This window comes from Coregonus clupeaformis, chromosome 39 (genome assembly GCF_020615455.1).
Source record: "Coregonus clupeaformis isolate EN_2021a chromosome 39, ASM2061545v1, whole genome shotgun sequence".
Taxonomy (NCBI): domain Eukaryota; kingdom Metazoa; phylum Chordata; class Actinopteri; order Salmoniformes; family Salmonidae; genus Coregonus; species Coregonus clupeaformis.
In genome coordinates, this window is record NC_059230.1 from 17,969,606 (window position 1) to 17,991,057 (window position 21,452).

The 21,452-nt window shown below is 41.5% G+C and overlaps 2 protein-coding genes across 5 annotated transcripts; one reads left to right on the forward strand and one right to left on the reverse strand.

Moving 5' to 3' along the window:
* Window positions 1–2,066: 2,066 nt before the first annotated feature.
* Window positions 2,067–10,345, forward strand: LOC121554738 (G protein pathway suppressor 2). Of its 4 annotated transcripts, XM_041868466.1 has the most exons (11): window positions 2,067–2,158; window positions 2,531–2,648; window positions 2,793–2,902; window positions 2,995–3,107; window positions 3,526–3,605; window positions 3,811–3,890; window positions 4,199–4,403; window positions 7,861–8,021; window positions 8,178–8,273; window positions 8,466–8,507; window positions 8,665–8,754. In XM_041868466.1, exons 2-10 carry the CDS (start codon window positions 2,555–2,557, stop codon window positions 8,472–8,474), a joined length of 948 nt encoding a protein of 315 aa, XP_041724400.1. In that variant the 5' UTR covers window positions 2,067–2,158; window positions 2,531–2,554; the 3' UTR covers window positions 8,475–8,507; window positions 8,665–8,754. The 4 variants fall into 4 exon arrangements, with proteins under 4 accessions (XP_041724400.1, XP_041724398.1, XP_041724399.1 ...); XM_041868464.2 differs by lacking the exon at window positions 8,466–8,507 and having other exon boundaries at window positions 8,665–10,345; XM_041868465.2 differs by lacking the exon at window positions 8,466–8,507 and having other exon boundaries at window positions 4,229–4,403; window positions 8,665–10,345.
* LOC121554740 (eukaryotic translation initiation factor 5A-1) lies at window positions 9,080–21,345 on the reverse strand. Its single transcript, XM_041868468.2, has 6 exons — window positions 21,096–21,345; window positions 18,946–19,115; window positions 18,682–18,786; window positions 17,516–17,647; window positions 16,015–16,087; window positions 9,080–10,682 (listed from the first exon to the last, which is right to left on the reverse strand). The coding sequence occupies exons 2-5, from the start codon at window positions 19,111–19,113 to the stop codon at window positions 16,025–16,027; spliced, it is 468 nt and encodes a 155-aa protein (XP_041724402.1). The 5' UTR covers window positions 19,114–19,115; window positions 21,096–21,345; the 3' UTR covers window positions 9,080–10,682; window positions 16,015–16,024.
* Window positions 21,346–21,452: the final 107 nt, after the last annotated feature.

Sequence of the window (21,452 nt, forward strand, 5' to 3'; positions counted from 1 at the left end):
TGTAGAAAGTGTCCTTCTCATTACATTGTCATACATTTTATCTCCAGCCTGTAGGCTACAGAAAAGGCCTTTCTATCATAACCTATATCTGCTACATGATTTATGTTAGATTATTATTTTTATGGAACATTGGTGGAGTGCCGCAGTAATGTGTCTCTCCAACATCACCCTGGAGAGGCGCTCTGGGAATGGACAAGCAAAATATTTACCAACCCTGCTTTTGACAAAGTGGGCACTGTTTATCACAGGGCAGAATCATCGCTCACCTAAAAAGCCCATATGCCACTGGTTGAGGGAAATTGTAATTGTTTTTCGTCAGAATTATGTGAGGTTTTATGTGTTGTTGTGCGTCTTGGTCAGTTTAGCTCAGAACATACAGTCGTGGTCAAAAGTTTTGAGAATGACACAAATATTAATTTTCACAAAGTCTGCTGCCTCAGTTTTTATGATGGCAATTTGCATATACTCCAGAATGTTATGAAGAGTGATCAGATGAATTGCAATTAATTTGCCATGAAAATGAACTTAATCCCCAAAAAACATTTCCACTGCATTTCAGCCCTGCCACAAAAGGACCAGCTGACATCATGTCAGTGATTTTCTCCTTAACACAGGTGAGAGTGTTGACGAGGACAAGGCTGGAGATCACTCTGTCATGCTGATTGAGTTAGAATAACAGACTGGAAGCTTTAAAAGGAGGGTGGTGCTTGAAATCATTGTTCTTCCTCTGTTAACCATGGTTACCTGCAAGGAAACACGTGCCATCATCATTGCTTTGCACAAAAAGGGCTTCACAGGCAAGGATATTGATGCTAGTAAGATTGCACCTAAATCAACCATTTATCGGATCATCAAGAACTTCAAGGAGAGAGGTTCAATTGTTGTGAAGAAGGCTTCAGGGCGCCCAAGAAAGTCCAGCAAGCGCCAGGACCGTCTCCTAAAGATTCAGCTGCGGGATCGGGGCACCACCAGTGCAGAGCTTGCTCAGGAATGGCAGCAGGCAGGTGTGAGTGCATCTGCACGCACAGTGAGGTGAATACTTTTGGAGGATGGCCTGGTGTCAAGAAGGGCAGCTTCTCTCCAGGAAAAACATCAGGGACAGACTGATATTCTGCAAAAGGTACAGGGATTGGACTGCTGGTAAAGTCATTTTCTCAGATGAATCCCCTTCCCGATTGTTTGGGGCATCCGGAAAAAAGCTTGTTCGGAGAAGACAAGGTGAGCGCTACCATCAGTCCTGTGTCATGCCAACCGTAAAGCATCCTGAGACCATTTATGTGTGGGGTTGCTTCTCAGCCAAGGGAGTGGGCTCACTCACAATTTTGCCTAAGAACACAGCCATGAATAAAGAATGGTACCAACACATCCTCAGAGAGCAACTTCTCCCAACCATCCAAGAACAGTTTGGTGACGAACAATGCATTTTCCAGCATGATGGAGCACCTTGCCATAAGGCAAAAGTGATAACTAAGTGGCACTGGGAACAAAACATCGACATTTTGGGTCCATGGCCAGGAAACTCCCCAGACCTTGATCCCATTGAGAATTTGTGGTCAATCCTCAAGAGGCGGGTGGACAAACAAAACCCCACAAATTCTGACAAACTCCAAGCATTGATTATGCATCAATGGGCTGCCATCAGTCAGGATGTGGCCCAGAAGTTAATTGACAGCATGCCAGGGCGGATTGCAGAGGTCTTGAAAAAGAAGGCTCAACACTGCAAATATTGACTGTTTGCATAAACTTAATGTAATTGTCAATATAAGCCTTTGACACTTATGGAATGCTTGTAATTATACTTCAGTATACCATAGTAACATCTGACAAAAATATCTAAAAACACTGAAGCAGCAAACTTTGTGAAGACCAATACTTGTGTCAAGCTCAAAACTTTTGACCACGACTGTACAGCACTAGTCAATCCGCCGCCTAATCCTGCATAATGAGCGGGCCGGCTGTGAACTTCAGTCATTCCAAATAATATCCTCTGTTCAAGGTCTGGGCCACGTGCTGAATAGAAACCACAACTCCCACGGTTCCCCTGAAGTCAAAACAGGAAGCTTCCTTTCACACCGGAAGTGTATTGGTTCGGGTTCACCATTATTTAATTTAAAAAAATTCATAACAGACAAAAAGTCCGCGTTTTTCACAAAAAACGGTAATTTCCCGCTTTATAATCCTGCTAAACAACCAAGCTAACCAAACTCCAAGCGGAGATGAACGTTTTCATATTGAAAGACTCATAAAGCAACGGAAGTTGGTTTACAATTTAACGCCTACTTGCCCTTCTTCATCGAGCTAGCAATGCTAGCTACCTACTAGCATAGCCAGATGAAATGCAACTTTAGCTAGCTGGTGGTGAATTTATGCAATTAACTATGGCTATGATTATGCATTTCTATTATCAACAAAGTAAATGTTTGAAGAAACAAAAGTGTCAGTTCCTAGCTGGTAATTATTGTCACCGTTTGTTATTGTTGCATGTAGCTAGCTACTATTCCACATATTTTCTCCATTCTGCTGCATTCAGCTGGCCCCTCCACTGCCTGTCACCATGCCTGCTCTGCTGGACAGACCGAAGCTGTCCAACGCTATGGCCAGAGCCCTCCACAAACACATAATGAGAGAAAGGGAGCGTAAAAGACAAGGTGAGATATCACAAGGCATGGCTTGACTACAGCATTCCTCATCAACCGTAACTGGAAGCCTGATTTGGTTCTACAATTATCTAGTTGGAATTGGTGCACATTAATCGTCGTTCTCAAGGTGATCTCTTTTCTTCCTAATCTCAGAGGAGGAAGAAGTGGACAAGATGATGGAGCAGAAGATGAAAGAGGAAGAAGAGAGAAAGAGAACAAAAGAGATAGAGGAGAGGATGTCCTTGGAGGAGACCAAAGAACAGGTCAGAGAGTCATGCCAACATACAAACAGATGGAGATCAATCAGATAAATAACTTGATCACCTTAACCCTCTCTCCCTCTTCCTCCTCACAGGTGATGAAGATGGGGGAGAAACTGCAGGGACTTCAGGAGGAGAAGCATCAGCTCTTCCTCCAGCTGAAGAAGGTCCTGCACGAGGAGGAGAAGAGACGCAGGAAGGAGCAGAGGTGAGAGGAAAGGAGCCTCAATGACTCCTCGGGTGCATCTCAATAGTCTAAGTGGCTTCCTCTCCTTGTCTTCTTTCCTTAATATTTACAGATATGGAAACAGTTTAGGTGAAAGCAGTTTGGATGCCTGGATGTGTCTAGAAATGTGCTTTCACCGGTCAAGCTTCCTTAACGTACAATGTCCTTTTTTTTTTTTTAAGGCACATTAAATCCCATATATTACTATTGTTGTTATTATTATAGCGTTAGTGTAGGTGTAGAAAAGGAGTCAAGGTCAAGGATCCACTTTAGATTATTGAAATGCAACCCTCCGAGTTTGGATTTGGTATGTGATTGTAGTAAGGCCATAGATATCAGGATTTGCTGATTTTTTTAATTCTCCTGTCAGATATCTCACCTGTTTTTACCTCCCCTGCAGTGACATCACAACACTGACGTCCGCCAGCTACCAGCCCAGTCTAACCATGCACACAGGACAGCATCTCCTTAACATTCAAGGTAAGGCTACACCTGTTCATAAGTACAATCTCCTTATCAATTACATAATAATCATCATAATATGGTCATCTACCAGACCTTTTGATTTTCAATATATGTGGCACATTGTTTCTCTCCACAAATGTCTTCAGTGACTTCACTGACACCTGTCACTTCACTATACTCCTCCCTCATCCCTTTTTTTGTTCTCTCTTCCCTCTGTCAGGCAGTCCAGTCAGTCACAACAGGGCCGGGGGTCTGATGTCGGAGCGCAGTAAGCAGTTGTTTCCAACACCGGTCATCCCGGTGAGTGGCAACTGGCGGGCCCTCTGCATGTGTAATACCTTATCTAACCACTGGAGATCTTTCTATGAAGCACACTTTTCATTTACATTTACGTCATTTAGCAGACGCTCTTATCCAGAGCGACTTACAAATTGTGTCTGAGCAGAAATATGGTCAATAAAGGGTGTTCCAGACATCACTATTCGGCCCAAGCTGGAATCAAATCCTTAACTCTGTAGTTCCAAACACCACGCCCCTACCCACTGAGCCATAGAAAATGTCAATGATGCCAACAGACGCATAACCCATGCTCTGTGTGATTTGCTTAGAGTGACCGTTTCACTCTCCTCGCTCCACAGGGCCGTCACTACCAGAACCAGGCTGGGTTCAGTGCGGGCCCGGCGGAGCACGGACAGTTTGGGGGCAGTCAGTCGGTCCACGAGAGCTACGGCGTGGCCCAGACACAACACCCCTCCACCTACGCCCCCGGCCCCTCTGTACCTGTCAGCTTCGCCAGCAGCTCCCAGATCAGAGGTAGGATGTGTGTTGAGTGCGCCAAAGTGAATATAGTTTTCTATTTCTATTAGTGTGAGATTTTTATTTGAAATTCAGTTTAGTTTCATTTCATTTTCAGACCTGATTTGCTAGTTTTTATTTAGTTTTAGTTGTATAAAATATTTAGTTTTTATTTTAGTGTTATGGAGAAGGCATATTATTGGGAGGCTAGGAGCCATTTGTGTTGAATAGTTTGTACAAATATTGCCACTGGGGGGTTGTAATACTTAAGGTGATGGGTCAGGTCATAGGTTAGGTTTGAATTATAAAGTCAATCTCGATGTGACTTGGTTTTAAAAGGAATAGCACTGTGATTGGTGCAAAAAATATGGTGGCAATATTTTATATTTCGGAGTCAAATATAATAATTTCAGTATAGTTTTAGTTTTTCAAATGGGTTTGTTAATTTATTTATTTCAGTTTACTAAATAGTTTTTTCATGATTAGATTTAGTTTACTATAATAACCTTGGTTTAATGTTTCCTTAAACTATTAATGTCCATAACAGACATTTTTAAATGCCCTTAGGTAGGGGAGAGTGGGATAGGTTCAGCCATTTTTTACATTCGTCATCACTCCGTCAAGGGAAATATAGTATTCTTTCTAACAAAGATATCTATACTGAACAAAAATATAAATGCAACATGCAACAATTTACAAGTTACAGTTCATATGAGGAAATCAGCCAAATTTGAATAAATTCATTAGGCCCTAATTTATGGATTTCACATGACTGGGAATACAGATATGCAGCTGTTCGTCACAGATATCTTTAAAAAAATGTGGCCTCATAATGGGCCTCAGGATCTCGTCACAGTATTTTTTTGCATTCAAATTGCCATTGATAAAATGCAATTGTGTTCGTTGTCTGTAGCTTATGCCTGCCCATACCATAACCCCACCGCCACCATGGGGCACTCTGTTCACAACGATTACATCAGCAAACCGCTCGCCCACACAACGCCATACACAACGCCATACACATGGTCTGCGGTTGTGAGGCCGGTTTGATATAGTGCCAAATTCTCTAAAACGACGTTGGAGGCAGCTTATGGTAGAGAAATTAACATTAAATTCTCTGGCAACAAATCTGGTGGACATTCCTACAGTCAGCATGCCAATTGCACACTCCCTCAAAACTTGAGACATCTGTGGCATAGTGTTGTGTGACAAAGCCGAACATTTTAGAGTGGCCTTTTATTGTCCCCCAGCACAAGGTGCACCTGTGTAATGCTCACTAACAGGGATGTAAACAAATTTGTGCACAACATTTGAGAGAAATACGCTTTTTGTGCATATGGAAAATGTCTAGGATATTTTATTTCAGCTCATGAAACATGGGACCAACACTTTACATGTGTTTTATATTTTTGTTCAGTATACATGTATTTCAGGATGTTGTGTATCCCTGGAAATAATCAAAATTCATGTAAACATTACAGTTTTGTAAACATAGCTTTAAGTCGCTCTGGATAAGAGCGTCTGCTAAATGACAAATGTAAATAGCTTGTCCAAAATAAGTGGTCTCTTGGCTCAACTTACCCCGGGTATGGGGTAAATTGAATCGTAGGACAGGGTAAGTTAAGCCACCTACACATTTCTGTACTGAATGAAATATTACAACTACCTTTTTAAAACCATGTCTATCTTTATATACAGTGTAGTACTGTGCATTCAGAAAGTATTCATACCTCTTGACTTATTCCACATTTTGTTGTGTTACAGCCTGAATTCAAAATGTATAAAAAACATGTTTAGAAATATGTTATTTACATAAGTATTCACACCCCTGTGTCAATACTTTGTAGAAGCACGTTTGGCAATGATTACAGCTGTGAGTCATTCTGGGTAAGTCTCTAAGAGCTTTCCCCACATGGATTGTGCAATATTTTCCCATTATTCTTTTCAAAATTCTTCAATTGCTGTCAAATTGGTTGCTAGACAATCATTTTCAGGTCTTGCCATAGATTTTCAAGTAGATTTAAGTCAAAACTGTAGCTCGGCAACTCAGGAACATTCACGGTCTTCTTGGTAAGCAACTCCAGTGTATATTTGGCCTTGTGTTTTAGGTTATTGTCCTGCTGAAAGGTGAATTAATCTCCCAGTGTCTGGTGGAAAGTAGACTGAACCAGGTTTTCCTCTAGGATTTTGCCTGTGCTTAGCTCCATTCTGTTTCTTTTTTATCCTGAAAAACTCCACAGTCCTTAATGATTACAAGCATAGCCATAACACGATGCAGCTACCACTATGCTTGAAATTATGGAGAGTGGTAATTAGTAATGTGTTGTATTTTCAGGACTAAAAGGGTATTGCTTTGCCACTTTTTTTTTGTTGCAGTATTACTTTAGTGCCTTGATGCAAACAGGATGCATGTTTTGGAGTATTTGTATTCTGTACAGGATTCCTTCTTTTCACGCTGTCAATTAGGTTAGTATTTTGGAGTAACTACAATGTTGTTGATCCATCCTCAGTTTTCTCCTATCACAGCCATTACTCTGTTTTAGTCACCATTGGCCTCATAATGAAATCCCTGAGAGTTTTCCTTCCTCTTCGGCAACTGAGTTAGGAAGGATGCCTGTATCTTTGTAGTGACTAGGTGTATTGATACACCATCCAAAGTGTAATTAATAACTTTACCATTCTCAAAGGGATATTCAATGTCTACTTTTAATTTTATTTTTACCAATCTACCAATAGGTGCCCTTCTTTGCGAGGCATTGGAAAACCTCCCTGGTCTTTGTGGTTGAATCAGTGTTTGAAATTCACTGCTCGACTGAGGGACCTTAAAGAGATAATTGTTTGTGTGGGGTACAGAGATGAGGTAGTCATTAAAAAATAATGTTAAACATTATTATTGCACACAGTGAGTCCATGCAGCTTGTTATGTGACTTAAGCACATTTTTACTCCTGAACATATTTAGGCTTGCCATAACAAAGGGGTTGAATACTTATTAACTCAAGACATTTCAGCTTTTCATTTGTAATTCATTAGTTTAAAACAAATCTGAAAACATAATTCCTCTTTGACATTACGGGGTTTTGTGTGTAGGCCAGTTACAAAAAAATCTCAATTTAAGCTATAACACAGCAAAATATGGAAAAAGTAAATGGTTGTGAATACTTGCTGAAGGCACTGTATATGTTTTTAAACAATTTAATTCTGAAATGTATTTTTTTTTTTATACACATGCTGTCCATTTGAATTATTTTTTCAAATGTTCTCAATCATAACTTTGACACTGGAGGTATGATAGATAATGACAATCTTAAAATGTCAATGTGGCCTGTCTCGACACTTGTACTAACTATGTTGACACAATTTCATGAGTTTACACCAAACATAATTTGTTCTGTGGCACATTGATATTGTACTAAATATAGTAAATGATGTGAATGGGTTAATACCCAATCGGATTGTTTCTGTCTCCTGTCTAGGTGTGTCTGCATTCCAGGCAATGCAGTACCTCCCTCATCAGCAGCCAGGCTATGCTGTTCACAGCCACTTCACCTCCCAGCCTGGATTCATCCCTGGTGCTGGAATACCCCTTCAGAAGCAGTTGGAACATGCCAACCAACAGTCTGGCTTCACTGACGCGGTAAGAACACTGCTCAGACAGATAGGGGGAAGACTTAGTTGTGAATATGTTTGAATGTTTAAGTGCTTAGTGCACAAATGTAAATTCAAATCTGAGTTGTCCATTATACTCACTCTTACCTCTTGTCCTTTCCCTAAATTCCTCGTGTTTTTCCAGGGTGCTCTGAGACCCATGCACCCCCAAGCCCTCCATGCGTCCGCTGCTGGCCCACTCCCCACCCCCTCCATGGCTGTCCAGATCCCCACTCCCAAGGTACACCTCATACCCCCTCCCTATCCCACATCATACTGTTACTGCCCACTGTTGATCCATCACCCCCATCAGAAATATGAGTGCCTCTGAAAGAGGTTGTGAAAAAGTTGGTTATTGCTTTACGCATGCTCTATATTGAAGCATAGATTGAAAAGTGATTGTATTTTTGTTTTCTTGCACAATTTGTCCAAGCTCTCATAGCCAAAGCCAGAGGAAAACCAGTGTGAATCTTGAGTATGAAATAATCTTAACAGTGAACGCAAACATCTTTGTGTCAACTGTAATATTCAATTTCAATTATTACTTGGTCATTTGAAATATGCATGGTTTAGCTTAAAGTTCTTAACACTGTTGCTTGATAACATTTCATTGGCGTTGTTCCGTCCACCAGGCCCCTTTCCAGAGCTCTCTCCAAGCGGCTCCCCGCCACGCTTTCCTCCCCCATGCCCAGAGCGGACAGAGGTTCTATCACCACAGCAAGTAACCGTGGTTACCTGCCCAAACTACCTTTACCAGGAGTTCTTATCGTTGAGATTTCAAAGGCTTCTAGAAGACTGGAATTATGGGACAGTAAACTTGGTTTTTGATGGTTGATTGTAAAGCCCAAACCTACAGGCTTGACTTTGTAGTAATATTTATTGTATCGTTTATTTTGTTAGTGCTGTATTACTTTAGTTTTTGTGGCCTAGATGTTCTAGGAAACTATTTTCTCCACTGTGAATAGTATAGTGTTATACTTTCTCAATTTTGTGTGTTTGGATGTATTACCTCAAACTATGTCCTCAAAATAAATAAAAAGCACACCATTTCTAACAATTTGTGTCGTCTTTAATTTGTTTGGGGGCGGGAGACATTCTGCACAGTTTGGACTTCTTTGTGAATACAATCAAGCAAAAACCAAATGCCATAACTTTTTCTCATGAGTTTGTACAAAGTAATAATGGGTCAAATACTTGGTGCTTCTCTCTATAGGTGACCCAGTGTGTCGACAAGCTAGCTACCTGCTCTGTTGGCAGCCTCTGTCGAAAGGTCTTTGCCCAGGCGTTGAGGGTAATGGAAGATAAGGGGCCGATTTGCGCAAAGAAAGGACTTAGTCTTATGCGCGGTCTCGATCAGATATCTGAAAGACTGAACTGAAACACTGGAATTGGCGTGCGAGTTTAGTTTCTTCTAAATGCTACTGTGTGACACTTGTTCAACTCCTACTCCGAAAGAACTGGGCCCAGATTCACAAAACACTTCTTACGCAAAAACTTAAGAGTAAGAGCAATTCCTCAACAATATCTTAAGATTTAATGATTTTCCTACAAATGTTTGTTGCTAGGCAACCAATTTAGCTATCTAGCTAGCAATGGCAATCATGTTAGCATATTTCCTACTGAGATTACTGTTCTAAAACATGTTCTTGGGTTTAAAATAATCAATACTGAAACTTTCAGATGAAGTTTGTGTGAATGAAACATGTTCAATTGCTTTCATGAGCTTATTCTCTCACTGCCCTGAGTTTAAGACAAGGGTTTAACTATCTTGGAATTAGGAACAAATCCAAAAACGTTATTTTCAAGAATCTAATTTCTTAACTTTTTGCTTAAGGAGAAACATAAGAAATAGCGCATTAACATTTCCAATAACCTTTTTGAGGAATAGCAACTGTGCTTAACTTCCATCATAAGTCTATAGTTAAGGAAAAAATGGTAGTTAAGAAGAAATGTCTTAAAGTTTTGTTAATCTGGGCCCTGATCCTGGCATGTAAATCATGACACTTTTTTTAACAGACAGATTTAAGTGATATATGTTACACAAAATATTGAACAAGACTGGAGTCTCATTCAGAAGGGCGTATCGCTTGGAAAATCAGATAGAAATGTAACGTATAGAGCTGACACAATCTCCATGTTATAGAACTGGCACCATTTTCAATTATGTATGTTATATTTCTATTGTAACATACCGAGCACAGTGCTCCCGCTGAATGAGCTCCTAAACAGAACAGCATCACTCATAAATCTAGAGTTGAAGAAGCCCTTGATGAATCGGGAGAATTTACAAAACAGACGTGACATTTTCATCACCCCTCCCTTGACTAGTTACAGTAGCTACTTACGCCCTGCCTTCGCAGGCGCCAATTTGTTTGTGAGAAAACACATCTTTCTCCATTCTACCTTCTCTCTCAGTTTCATCTGTACAGGTGCTGACCTGTATGCTGTGTGTGTGTGTGGGGAGAATGTTTCGACCGTTTGCCATTTCCAATTATTAATTGAATTGAGTTCCTAATTTAACCCAGAGAAGGGCGAGAAAGTACAGAGGGAGGGATAGAGATCACGAAAAAAAAGAAATAGAAAGTAGGAGAATAGCATTGACGTGGCCTTATTCCGTCCCTTTTCCAGGTCCAGTGCATCTTGTTAACCCCTGAAAGAGAGTGGGGAGGACAAGGAAAGTACAGGGGTAGGATAGGTAGAAAAGGGGAAAAAGGAGAGGGAAGATGAAGTGATTGAGGAAGAGACATGTAGGGATAGGAAGGAGAGACAGGAAGAAAGAAAAAAAGCGGACAGTATAATTTAGTGTGCATCAATACAAAACAGTTCACAAGTGCTTTGAGGTATAGACAGTACAAACTCTGAACATTCGACAAATACAAAGATCCTTTCACACACCATCAATATACAGTAACCCACTGCACATTTAACAACCTTGAACTCATATAGTGCACATTTCATATACAGTGAGTTCCAAAACTATTGGGACAGTGACACATTTGTTGTTGTTTCGACTCTGTACTCCAGCACTTTGGATTTGAATTGATATAATTACTAGGAGGTTAAAGTGTAGACTGTCAGCTTTTATTTGAGGGTATTTTCATCCATATTGGGTGAACCGTTTAGAAATTACAGCACTTTCTGTACATAGTCCCCCAATTTTAGTATTGGGACAAAATGTGTTTTACAGTAGTCAAAAGTTTAGTATTTGGTCCCATATTCCTAGCATGCAATGATTAATTACATCAAGCTTGTGACTACAAACTTGTTGGATGCATTTGCTGTTTGTTTTGGTTGTATTTCAGATTATTTTGTGCTCAATAGAAATTAATGGTAAATAATGTATTGTGTCACTTTTATTGTAACTAAGAAAATAATGTTTCTAAACACTTCTACATTAATGTGGATGCTACCATGATTACGGATAATCCTGAATGAATCGTGAATAATGATGAGTGAGAAAGTTAGAGGCATAAAAATGCTAATCCCCTCCCCTGTTATTGTAATGGTGTGAGGTTAGCATGTATTGGGGGTATGATATTTGTGCATCTAACTTTCTCACTCATCATTATGCATTATGCATCCAACAAGTATGTAGAGTCACAAGCTTGATGTAATCATTGTGCGCTAAGAATATGGAACCAAATACTAAACTTTTGACTACTTTAATACACATAAGTGAATTTGTCCCAATACCTTTGATCCCCTCAAATGGAGGGGGGGACTATACACAACAAGTGCTGTAATTTCTAAACGGTTCACCCGATATCAATGAAAATACCCCCCAATTAAAGATGACAGTCTGCACTTTAACCTCATTGTCATTGTTTCATTTCAGAGCCAAAACAACCAAAAATGTGTCACTGTCCCAATACTTTTGGAGTTCACTGTAAATACACCATTACACTCACACAAATACACCAAGCATGGGAATCTATATAAAAACAACTCTTTATACAAGATATATATACATGTGCTCGTACATAAATACTGTACATAAATAACATATGTAAGCAAGCAATAAGTGCATAAGGGGTAGGCAAGTCCATTCCTGTAACAGAACGGTACCTTTCATAGATTTAATTCGGAAAGTATTCAGACCCTTGACTTTTTCCACATTTTGTTACGTTATAGCCTTATTCTAAAATTGTTTAAATTGTTTCCCCCCCTCAATCTACACACAATACCCCATAATGACAAAGCAAAAACAGGTTTTTAGACATTTTAGCAAATGTATAAATAAATAAAAATGAAATACCTTATTTACATAAGTATTCAGACCATTTGCTATGAGACTCAAAATTGATCTCAGGTGCATCCTGTTTCCATTGATCATCCTTGAGATGTTTCTACAACTTGATTGGAGTCCACCTGTGGTAAATTCTATTGATTGGACATGATTTGGAAAGGCACACATCTGTCTATATAAAGTCCCACAGTTGACAGTGCATGTCAGAGCAACAACCAAGCCACGAGGTCGAAGGAATTGTCCGTAGAGCTCCGAGACAGGATTGTGTCGAGGCACAGATCTGGGGAAGGGTACTAAAACATGTCTGCAGCATTGAAGGTCCCCATGAACACAGTGGCCTCCATCATTCTTAATGGAAGAAGTGTGGAACCAACAAGACTCTTCCTAGAGCTGGCCGCCCGGCCAAACTGAGCAATCGGGGGAGAAGGTCCTTGGTCAGGGAGGTGACCAAGAACCTGACGGTCACTCAGAAAGAGCTCCAGAGTTTCTCTGTGGAGATGGGAGAACCTTCCAGAGAGACAACTATCTCTGCAGCACTCCACCAATCAGGACTTTATGGTAGAGTGGCCAGATGGAAGCCACTCCTCAGTAAAAGGTACATGACAGCCCGCTTGGAGTTTGCCAAAAGGCACCTAAAGGACTCTCAGACCATGAGAAACAAGATTTTCTGGTCTGATGAAACTCTTTGGCCTGAATACCAAGCGTGACGTCTGGATGAAACCTGGCACCATCCCTACGGTGAAGCATGGTGGTGGCAGCATCATGCTGTGGGGATGTTTTTCAGCGGCAGGGACTGAGAGACTAGTCAGGGTCGAGGGAAAGATGAACGGAGCAAAGTACAGAGAGATCCTTGATGAAAACCTGCTCCGGAGCGCTCAGGACCTCAGAATGGGGCGAAGGTTAACCTTCCAACAGGACAACGACCGTAAGCACACAGCCAAGACAACGCAGGAGTGGCTTCGGGACAAGTCTCTGAATGTCCTTGAGTGGCCCAGCCAGAGCCTGGCCTTGAACCCGATCGAACATCTCTGGAGAGACCTGAAAATAGCTGTGCAGCGACGCTCCCAATCCACCTGACAGAGCTTGAGAGGATCTGCAGAGAAGAATGGGAGAAACTCCCCAAATACAGGTGTGCCAAGCTTGTAGCGTCATTACTAAGAAGACTTGAGGCCGTAATCGCTGCCAAAGGTGCGTCAACAAAGTAAATGTGACATTTCAGTTTTATAAAATAAAAAAAATGCAACAATTTCTAAAAACCTGTTTTTGCTTTGTCATTATGGGGTACTGTGTAGATTGATGAGGGGAGAAAACAATTTAATCAATTTCAGAATAAGGCTGTAACGTAACAAAATGTGGAAAAAGTCAAGGGGTCTGAATACTTTCCGAATGCACTGTACATGGAAAAACAAGACATCCCCAGTATATTGTACAGTACTCTTAAACAATTCCCTTGTTTCAACATATTTTTCAAAACAGACATATACTGTAGTCCCAATGAAGACTACAACCAGGTAAACCAACACTAACATTTCAAACACAGGAGGCTGCTGATGGGAGGACAGTTCATAATAATGGCACATGGTCCATGTGTTCGATGGCATTCCATTCGCTCCGTTCCAGCCATTATTATGTATTTGATACCATTCCACTCATTCCTCTCCAGCCTTTACCACGAGCCCGTCCTCCACCAATTAAGATGCCACCAACCTCCTGTGATTTAAAACAAAGTAAATAAGTAGCCTGGGCACCAGCCAAAGTGTTTCCGTACGTCCTTAGGCAAAGTAAAACATGTACCGTGAGGGAAAAAAGTATTTGATCCCCTGCTGATTTTGTAAGTTTGCCCACTGACAAAGAAATGATCAGTCTATAATTTTAATAGTAGGTTTATTTGAACAGTGAGAGACAGAATAACAACAACAAAATCCAGAAAAACGCATGTCAAAAATGTTATAAATTGATTTGCATTTTAATGAGGGAAATAAGTATTTGACCCCTCTGCAAAACATGACTTAGTACTTGGTGGCAAAACCCTTGTTGGCAATCACAGAGGTCAGACGTTTCTTGTAGTTGGCCACCAGGTTTGCACACATCTCAGGAGGGATTTTGTCCCACTCCTCTTTGCAGATCTTCTCCAAGTCATTAAGGTTTTGAGGCTGACATTTGGCAACTCGAACCTTCAGCTCCCTCCACAGATTTTCTATGGGATTAAGGTCTGGAGACTGGCTAGGCCACTCCAGGACCTTAATGTGCCTCTTCTTGAGCCACTCCTTTGTTGCCTTGGCCATGTGTTTTGGTTCATTGTCATGCTGGAATACCCATCCACGACCCATTTTCAATGCCCTGGCTGAGGGAAGGAGGTTCTCAACCAAGATTTGACGGTACATGGCCCCGTCCATCGTCCCTTTGATGCGGTGAAGTTGTCCTGTCCCCTTAGCAGAAAAACACCCCCAAAGCATAATGTTTCCACCTCCATGTTTGACGGTGGGGATGGTGTTCTTGGGGTCATAGGCAGCATTCCTCCTCCTCCAAACAAGGCGAGTTGAGTTGATGCCAAAGAGCTCGATTTTGGTCTCATCTGACCACAACACTTTCACCCAGTTCTCCTCTGAATCATTCAGATGTTCATTGACAAACTTCAGAAGGGCCTGTATATGTGCTTTCTTGAGCAGGGGGACCTTGCGGGCACTGCAGGATTTCAGTCCTTCACGGCGTAGTGTGTTACCAATTGTTTTCTTGGTGACTATGGTCCCAGCTGCCTTGAGATCATTGACAAGATCCTCCTGTGTAGTTCTGGGCTGATTCCTCACCGTTCTCATGATCATTGCAACTCCACGAGGTGAGATCTTGCATGGAGACCCAGGCCGAGGGAGATTGACAGTTATTTTGTGTTTCTTCCATTTGCGAATAATCGCACCAACTGTTGTCACCTTCTCACCAAGCTGCTTGGCGATGGTCTTGTAGCCCATTCCAGCCTTGTGTAGGTCTACAATCTTGTCCCTGACATCCTTGGAGAGCTCTTTGGTCTTGGCCATGGTGGAGAGTTTGGAATCTGATTGATTGATTGCTTCTGTGGACAGGTGTCTTTTATACAGGTAACAAGCTGAGATTAGGAGCACTCCCTTTAAGAGTGTGCTCCTAATCTCAGCTCGTTACCTATATAAAAGACACCTGGGAGCCAGAAATCTTTCTGATTGAGAGGGGGTCAAATACTTATTTCCCTCATTAAAATGCAAATCAATTTATAACATTTTTGACATGCGTTTTTCTGGATTTTGTTGTTGTTATTCTGTCTCTCACTGTTCAAATAAACCTACTATTAAAATTATAGACTGATCATTTCTTTGTCTGTGGGCAAACGTACAAAATCAGCAGGGGATCAAATACTTTTTTCCCTCACTGTACCTAACCTTGGCTGATAAAAAAACATACAAATAAATAAGATACATTTAAAAAGACCTTGATCAACATTAACCATAACTCCTGTTGTGCCAACATCTCCGTAGTTCAAGGTCTTGAATTGAGATGTTCTCCAAAAAGCAGTCTTGGAGTTGCCTTCCCCTTGGTCCATAGACATACAGTTTTATGTACGTATAACCTGGCAATGCACGTGCATGTTAAAAAGTGTCGTGTGGCATTACACACACACATACCTCACATTTCCAGACACTTTTGTCACAGATAGTGTGTATGTGGTGAAAGATAGGTCGGTTGGGATACAGAAAGCTTCTGCATTTACCTGCAGTGTCTTATTTAGCCATGGCCTTGATGGCAACTGCAGCCTCCTCATTCATCGCAGACAGAACAGTGATCTGCGAAACAAACAAAAATGAATTTATTTTAATTATAAGAACAACTTTACTGGTGTAGTGGAAGTAAACTTGGTGTGGCTATCTTAGGCTGTGACATCATCCCTTTCCCTGAGACTTCAAGTAATTGTTCCCCCAAACCAGTGGAGGCTGCTGAGGGGAGGACGGCTCATAATAATGGCTGGAACAGAGCAAATGGAATGGCATGTTTTTGATACCATTCCACCTATTCCGCTCCAGCCATTACCACGAGCCCGTCCTCCCCAATTAAGGTGCCACCAACCTCTTGCGCCCCAAACCATAACACTTTGCAGAGTGCTGCTGAGAGCATGGTATCAATTCCCCGTAGGGATTGGTATGTGCTACATACAGTCTTACTCCCGAATTCCATGTATCCCTAGTCCTGCCAGTCTTCATTGATAAGTGAGGGTATTTGTGTGCTCTGCTTGGCCAGTGCGTGCTCTGCTAGTTTTAACTGTTTGTGACAGGAACATTCAATTCCCGGAAGTACTGTAAGTATACGGGTTCAATGTGACTATAGCAGCTATAATACATATGGAATCAGTGGTGGAAAAAGTACTCAACTGTCATACTTTAGTAAAAGTAAAGATACCTTAATGGAAAATGACTGAAGTAAAAGTGAAAGTCACCCAGTAAAATACTACTTTAGTAAAAGTCTTAAAGTATTTGGTTTTAAATATACTTAAGTATCAAAAGTAAATGTAATTTCTCAAATATACTTAAGTATCAAAAGTAAAAGTTTAAAAAAAATATATATATATATTTCAAATTCCTTATATTAAGCAAACCAGAAGACACAATTTTTCGTGTTTTTAAATTTACGGATAGCCAGGGACACTCAAACACTAATTTACAAACGAAGCATTTGTGTTTAGTGAGTCCGCCAGATCAGAGGCAGTAGAGATGACCAGGGATGTTCTCTTGATAAGTGTGTGAATTGGACCATTTTCCTGTCCTACTAAGCATTCAAAATGTAACAAGTACTTTTGGGTGTCAAGGAAAATGTGTGGAGTAAAAAGTACATTATTTTATTTAGGAATGTAGTAAAATAAAAGTTGTCAAAAATATAAATAGTAAAGTACAGAGAGCCCCCAAAAATACTTAAGTAGTACTTTAAAGTATTTTTACTTAAGTACTTTACCCCATTGTATGGAATTTCCACCAAACACACACTGGGTAAATGGATCAGAAGAGGAGAGGAAAACAGGAATCAGATATGTCTACACAACTGCTTATGTAGAGGAGGTACAAAGGACTGAATAAGGACGATAAAATCTCTGGAAATAAGGAAAAGTGCTACTCCCATGCAACCCTGTGTCTTACAAAACCGTAACGCTTAATAGCAACGTAGGCAATATCTTGTCAAGGGAGAATCATAGAAGAAGAAGAAGAATGAGGGACACCACTGACCAGAATCTCCTCTCCAGCGTCGTACTTGGTTTCGATCTCTTTGCCCATGTCTCCCTCTGGCATCTTCAGGTCCTCTCTCACTTCACCGCTGTCCTGGAGCAGAGACAGGTAACCATCCGTGATCCCAATCAACTGCAGGGGGGAGGGAGGGAAAGGAGGATGACAGAGGCAATGTGTGAAAAAGGATCTCTTTTAGTTTCTGCCCCTTTTGTGATTGCCCTGTCAATCAATCAATCAATCAATTAGAGCGCCTGTGTGCCCTCCAATCAACTGACTGTCACGTCCACCCACAGTGCCAGAGTCTCCCGCCCGAAAGAGGGTAAAAATGAACACAGGAGAAAAAACATCTACCTACTTGAGGTTCCCTATCTGGCTCTAAGGATCATGAAAAAGTTTGGAACTTGTGCTGGTGTAGGTTAAAGGCATTCCATCCCAGAGTTTTACTAGACACACCACTGTGATAATTACCTCCACCTACAAACTCCACTATGTGTTCCTCTACCCTCATTTACTTTTCCTCATGGCTTAAACAGCACTGGATTGGTACAGGAAAAATGCTGATGTCTCCACAGCCTGTTAATAGGCTAAAGCAGAGTTCCCCAACTGGCGGCTCACAGGCCGAATATGGCCCGTGGGTGCTTTTATTTTGCCCCCCAAGTTTTCAGAGCAAAAACATTTAAAAACATGTCATTTCGAATTTTCATTGTTGGACATAAAAGACTGTAAAAACACCAGGAAATCAGCTCCAATTGAATTACATTTTTGGAAATATGTTCATAAGTATTCCCACGCAGGCAATTTGCAGTCTACAAATGATTGGTATTTACGTTCCGGCCCCCCGACCATCCGCTCAAGAAAGAAGTTGATGATCCCTGGGTTATACGGAGGTTCCACCATACTGCTGACATCTAGTCAATCCTCACTGATCTTCCAGTGTGAATCAACAAGGGCAGAGGCAGGGGATTGAGTCAGGGAATTAGAAATAGGGAATCAGAATGCACAAGGGACATCTATTACCAATGACGTGGCCATTCAGTTAAAGAGTGAGTGTTACCTAATTGGCCATCTCACTCAAACCGGCAATACCTCTTTCTCTCTACTTCTCCCTCTCTCCCTCCGTCCTTTCTGTCCTCCTCACTTCTTTGGCCATTCCCATGTCCTCTCACCTGGTAGTCTAGTCTCTTGATGTTGGGTACGTCCATGTTGTGGGTGGAGGGACAGATATCCTCATACTTCTTTCCGTTGAAGATGTCAATACCAACCATGTGGACCTGCCCATAAAGAAAAGAAAACAAACAATTCAGGGAGTTGTAGACACAACACATACAGACTCAGAGACAAGGGCAAGATAGTATGATGTCAGCCTCTTTCATGTCCGCACACCAGCCATGGCTATAAAAATGGTTACAGTCAGATTGGGCACCACTGACCTTAGCGTGGCCGTGTTTGCCGGTCTTGGACGTGGACATCTCCACGATTTTGCAGGGTCGTCCCTTCAGCACCACGAAGCCGTTCTTGCGCAGGGCCGAGCACTGCTGGGGGAAGGTGGCGGATGCCCCAGCATCACCTGTCTGGAAGTCAACGTCTGCGTCTGCCATACCTGCTTCCGAGGCCATGATGTCACAGGGGGGAGGGGGAATATGGAAAGAGGTTACAAAAAAGAAGGAAAAAGATTGCCTTTCGTGACATAACACTCACACTTGACTTTTCCCTCCCCGTACTAGCACTGACTTTGCTGATAGCTACTTTATTGAGGAAAAATGTACTTACTATGACTGACATATGTGGTTGTCTTAAGATGAATGCACTAACTGTAAGTCTGGATAAGAGCGTCTGTTAAATGACTGAATGTAAATGTAAAATGTTAACGAGGAAAAAGAACTGGTTAATGACACTGCTGGTAATGACATCACTGGTAATGACACCACTCAGATACTGAGGAGTCCTGGGGTTGGGGAGGGGGATTCAGGGCAGAGGCCAATTACTCCAAGTGGCCTCCTTACCTCTAACTCCATTCTAATTGGTTATGGCTTATTGTTGATACATTTTACAATAGATGTTTAAAAGGTATTGCTAAAGAATAAATACAAAGGGAGTGTACTCCTGCAAACCTCCTATTTCTAGGAATAAACACATTATTAAGCAATAGAAAAATTATGGCATACTGCACTTGGTATGATGTTACACTATTTTCAATAATAATTGTAAATGTGTCCAAACGATCACACTTCAGTGGAGTACTTGCATATTTTACTTAATAACTTTAAGAAATGCAACATTATTAATTGAATACAAAATGAATAAAGAGCTGGTTCACTGACATTAGGAGAGAGAAAAAGAGAATACCGAGCCAAATAAAGTAACGAGATATGGCACCTGTTAACTGGACCAGTCAGCCATAGCCTACTCACCATGACCAAAAGGATATAACAGTTTTCTCAATAATGTATAGGCTTTATCTATGTTACCATTGTGGAATTGACACAAAAATAGGAACATTTTCAAATAATGGACTATGGAAACAAGTCTATTATTTGCTGAGTATGTGTGTGACTATATCGCGGCGGAGGAGTGCACGCGATTCAAGGAAAGGCCCCATGTCTAGCCAAAAGCAGTGCACGCATGCGTCAGCCTTGGTTATAATGTCAAGAATATTATAACGGTCAACTTGCTGTTAGAATAATGGCAAAGATATATGTGCAAAGTTATCTCCATTCAACAGAAAGAGCTACAAAAGTATTGCATCATATAGCATATTCTAATGAATCTACTGTGATTTAATTCGGTCTGCAGCCATAGCCTAGGCCTTCTGGTAAACGACACTGATTATACTGGTAGAGCCTTAACCACGGCGCTTGACACACACAAGGCCAATTTGAGACTATCGGTTGCACGTAAACACACATTAATAATAAGGATATGTTAATTTAACATATTAGTAACAGACAAACTGTCCCTGCCACATTTCTATAACACGCGTGTCTTCTCCGCAGTGTTGGAGCCGAGTGCGGCCTAGTGAGCACAAAACGTGTACAGGCTTTCAGTGACGGCGTCGCTGCATGCATGCGCACTGCTAGGGGGCTGAGGCCCACTAACTAATATGGGGTCTCCGCTCCGGTCGAGAGGCAAGTGCAACATTGTTGCATTAGCGCGTGGCCACATTGTTACATGAACCACATATGGAGAAATCTTGGTTTTGATACACTGAATAGGCTACGTTGCAGATAGGAATATAGGCTACTAGCGTAAAATGACTAAGCTAATGCGCATGATAAGGCTACGGCGAGCATAGCGGTAGGTTGAGTTTCGGTCCAAGTTATTTTGGTCAATTTCTATGTGTAAAATCGTCCCACCGAAGATATGGATGACATTATACATTTGGTGGGCTGATAGGTAACGGAAACTTTATCAGTGAGCATTGAGCAAGGGCCAATTTAACAGCCTATTGTTTTATTGGTAGGCTATCATCTCATAATGCTCACAAGTGACCAGCTATGAGGAGACATGTGCATAAGCAATGTTATTCTCACGCAAAATCACACCCGTTATATTCACGTTATGATAAGTAGGCTTAACTTACCCGGTGAACTAACGTTTCCACAATTTTGTTACTCTGTTCGCTTTACACAACTGTCAAACCGTCCCCCTTTTTATGTCTTCCTTTTTCTCTCTTCTTCTACGGTTGTCTGGTTGGTGTCTACCGCCGCGATGCCTCTGTCTGTCGTACCTTATCTCCTAAATCAGCACTCTTCTTCTCTCATTCCCGTCGCTTCCACTATCCTCCCTATTTTGTCCTGCGGCTCGGTCGAAATCGTTCTCGTTGGGGGGTGGCGTTTGGGGGTGGGGGTGGGGGGCACACGCTTGGGTCAGCCGCCAGTTTAAAAAGAGTGGGAACCTTAAACCCACACTGTCCGTAGCCTAGCACTCTCCACCTTTC

Excerpts from the sequence above, each read along its gene's own strand:
- LOC121554740 (XM_041868468.2), bottom strand. The coding sequence starts at position 19,113 with ATGGCAGACGCAGACGTTGACTTCCAGACAGGTGATGCTGGGGCATCC. Across the intron at positions 18,787-18,945 it reads GCAAACACGGCCACGCTAAG|GTCCACATGGTTGGTATTGA; the intron begins GTCAGTGGTGCC and ends CTTTATGGGCAG. Across the intron at positions 17,648-18,681 it reads TCAAGAGACTAGACTACCAG|TTGATTGGGATCACGGATGG; the intron begins GTGAGAGGACAT and ends TCCCCCCTGCAG.
- LOC121554738 (XM_041868464.2), top strand. The coding sequence starts at position 2,555 with ATGCCTGCTCTGCTGGACAGACCGAAGCTGTCCAACGCTATGGCCAGA. Across the intron at positions 2,903-2,994 it reads TGGAGGAGACCAAAGAACAG|GTGATGAAGATGGGGGAGAA; the intron begins GTCAGAGAGTCA and ends TCCTCCTCACAG. Across the intron at positions 8,274-8,664 it reads TCCAGATCCCCACTCCCAAG|GCCCCTTTCCAGAGCTCTCT; the intron begins GTACACCTCATA and ends TCCGTCCACCAG.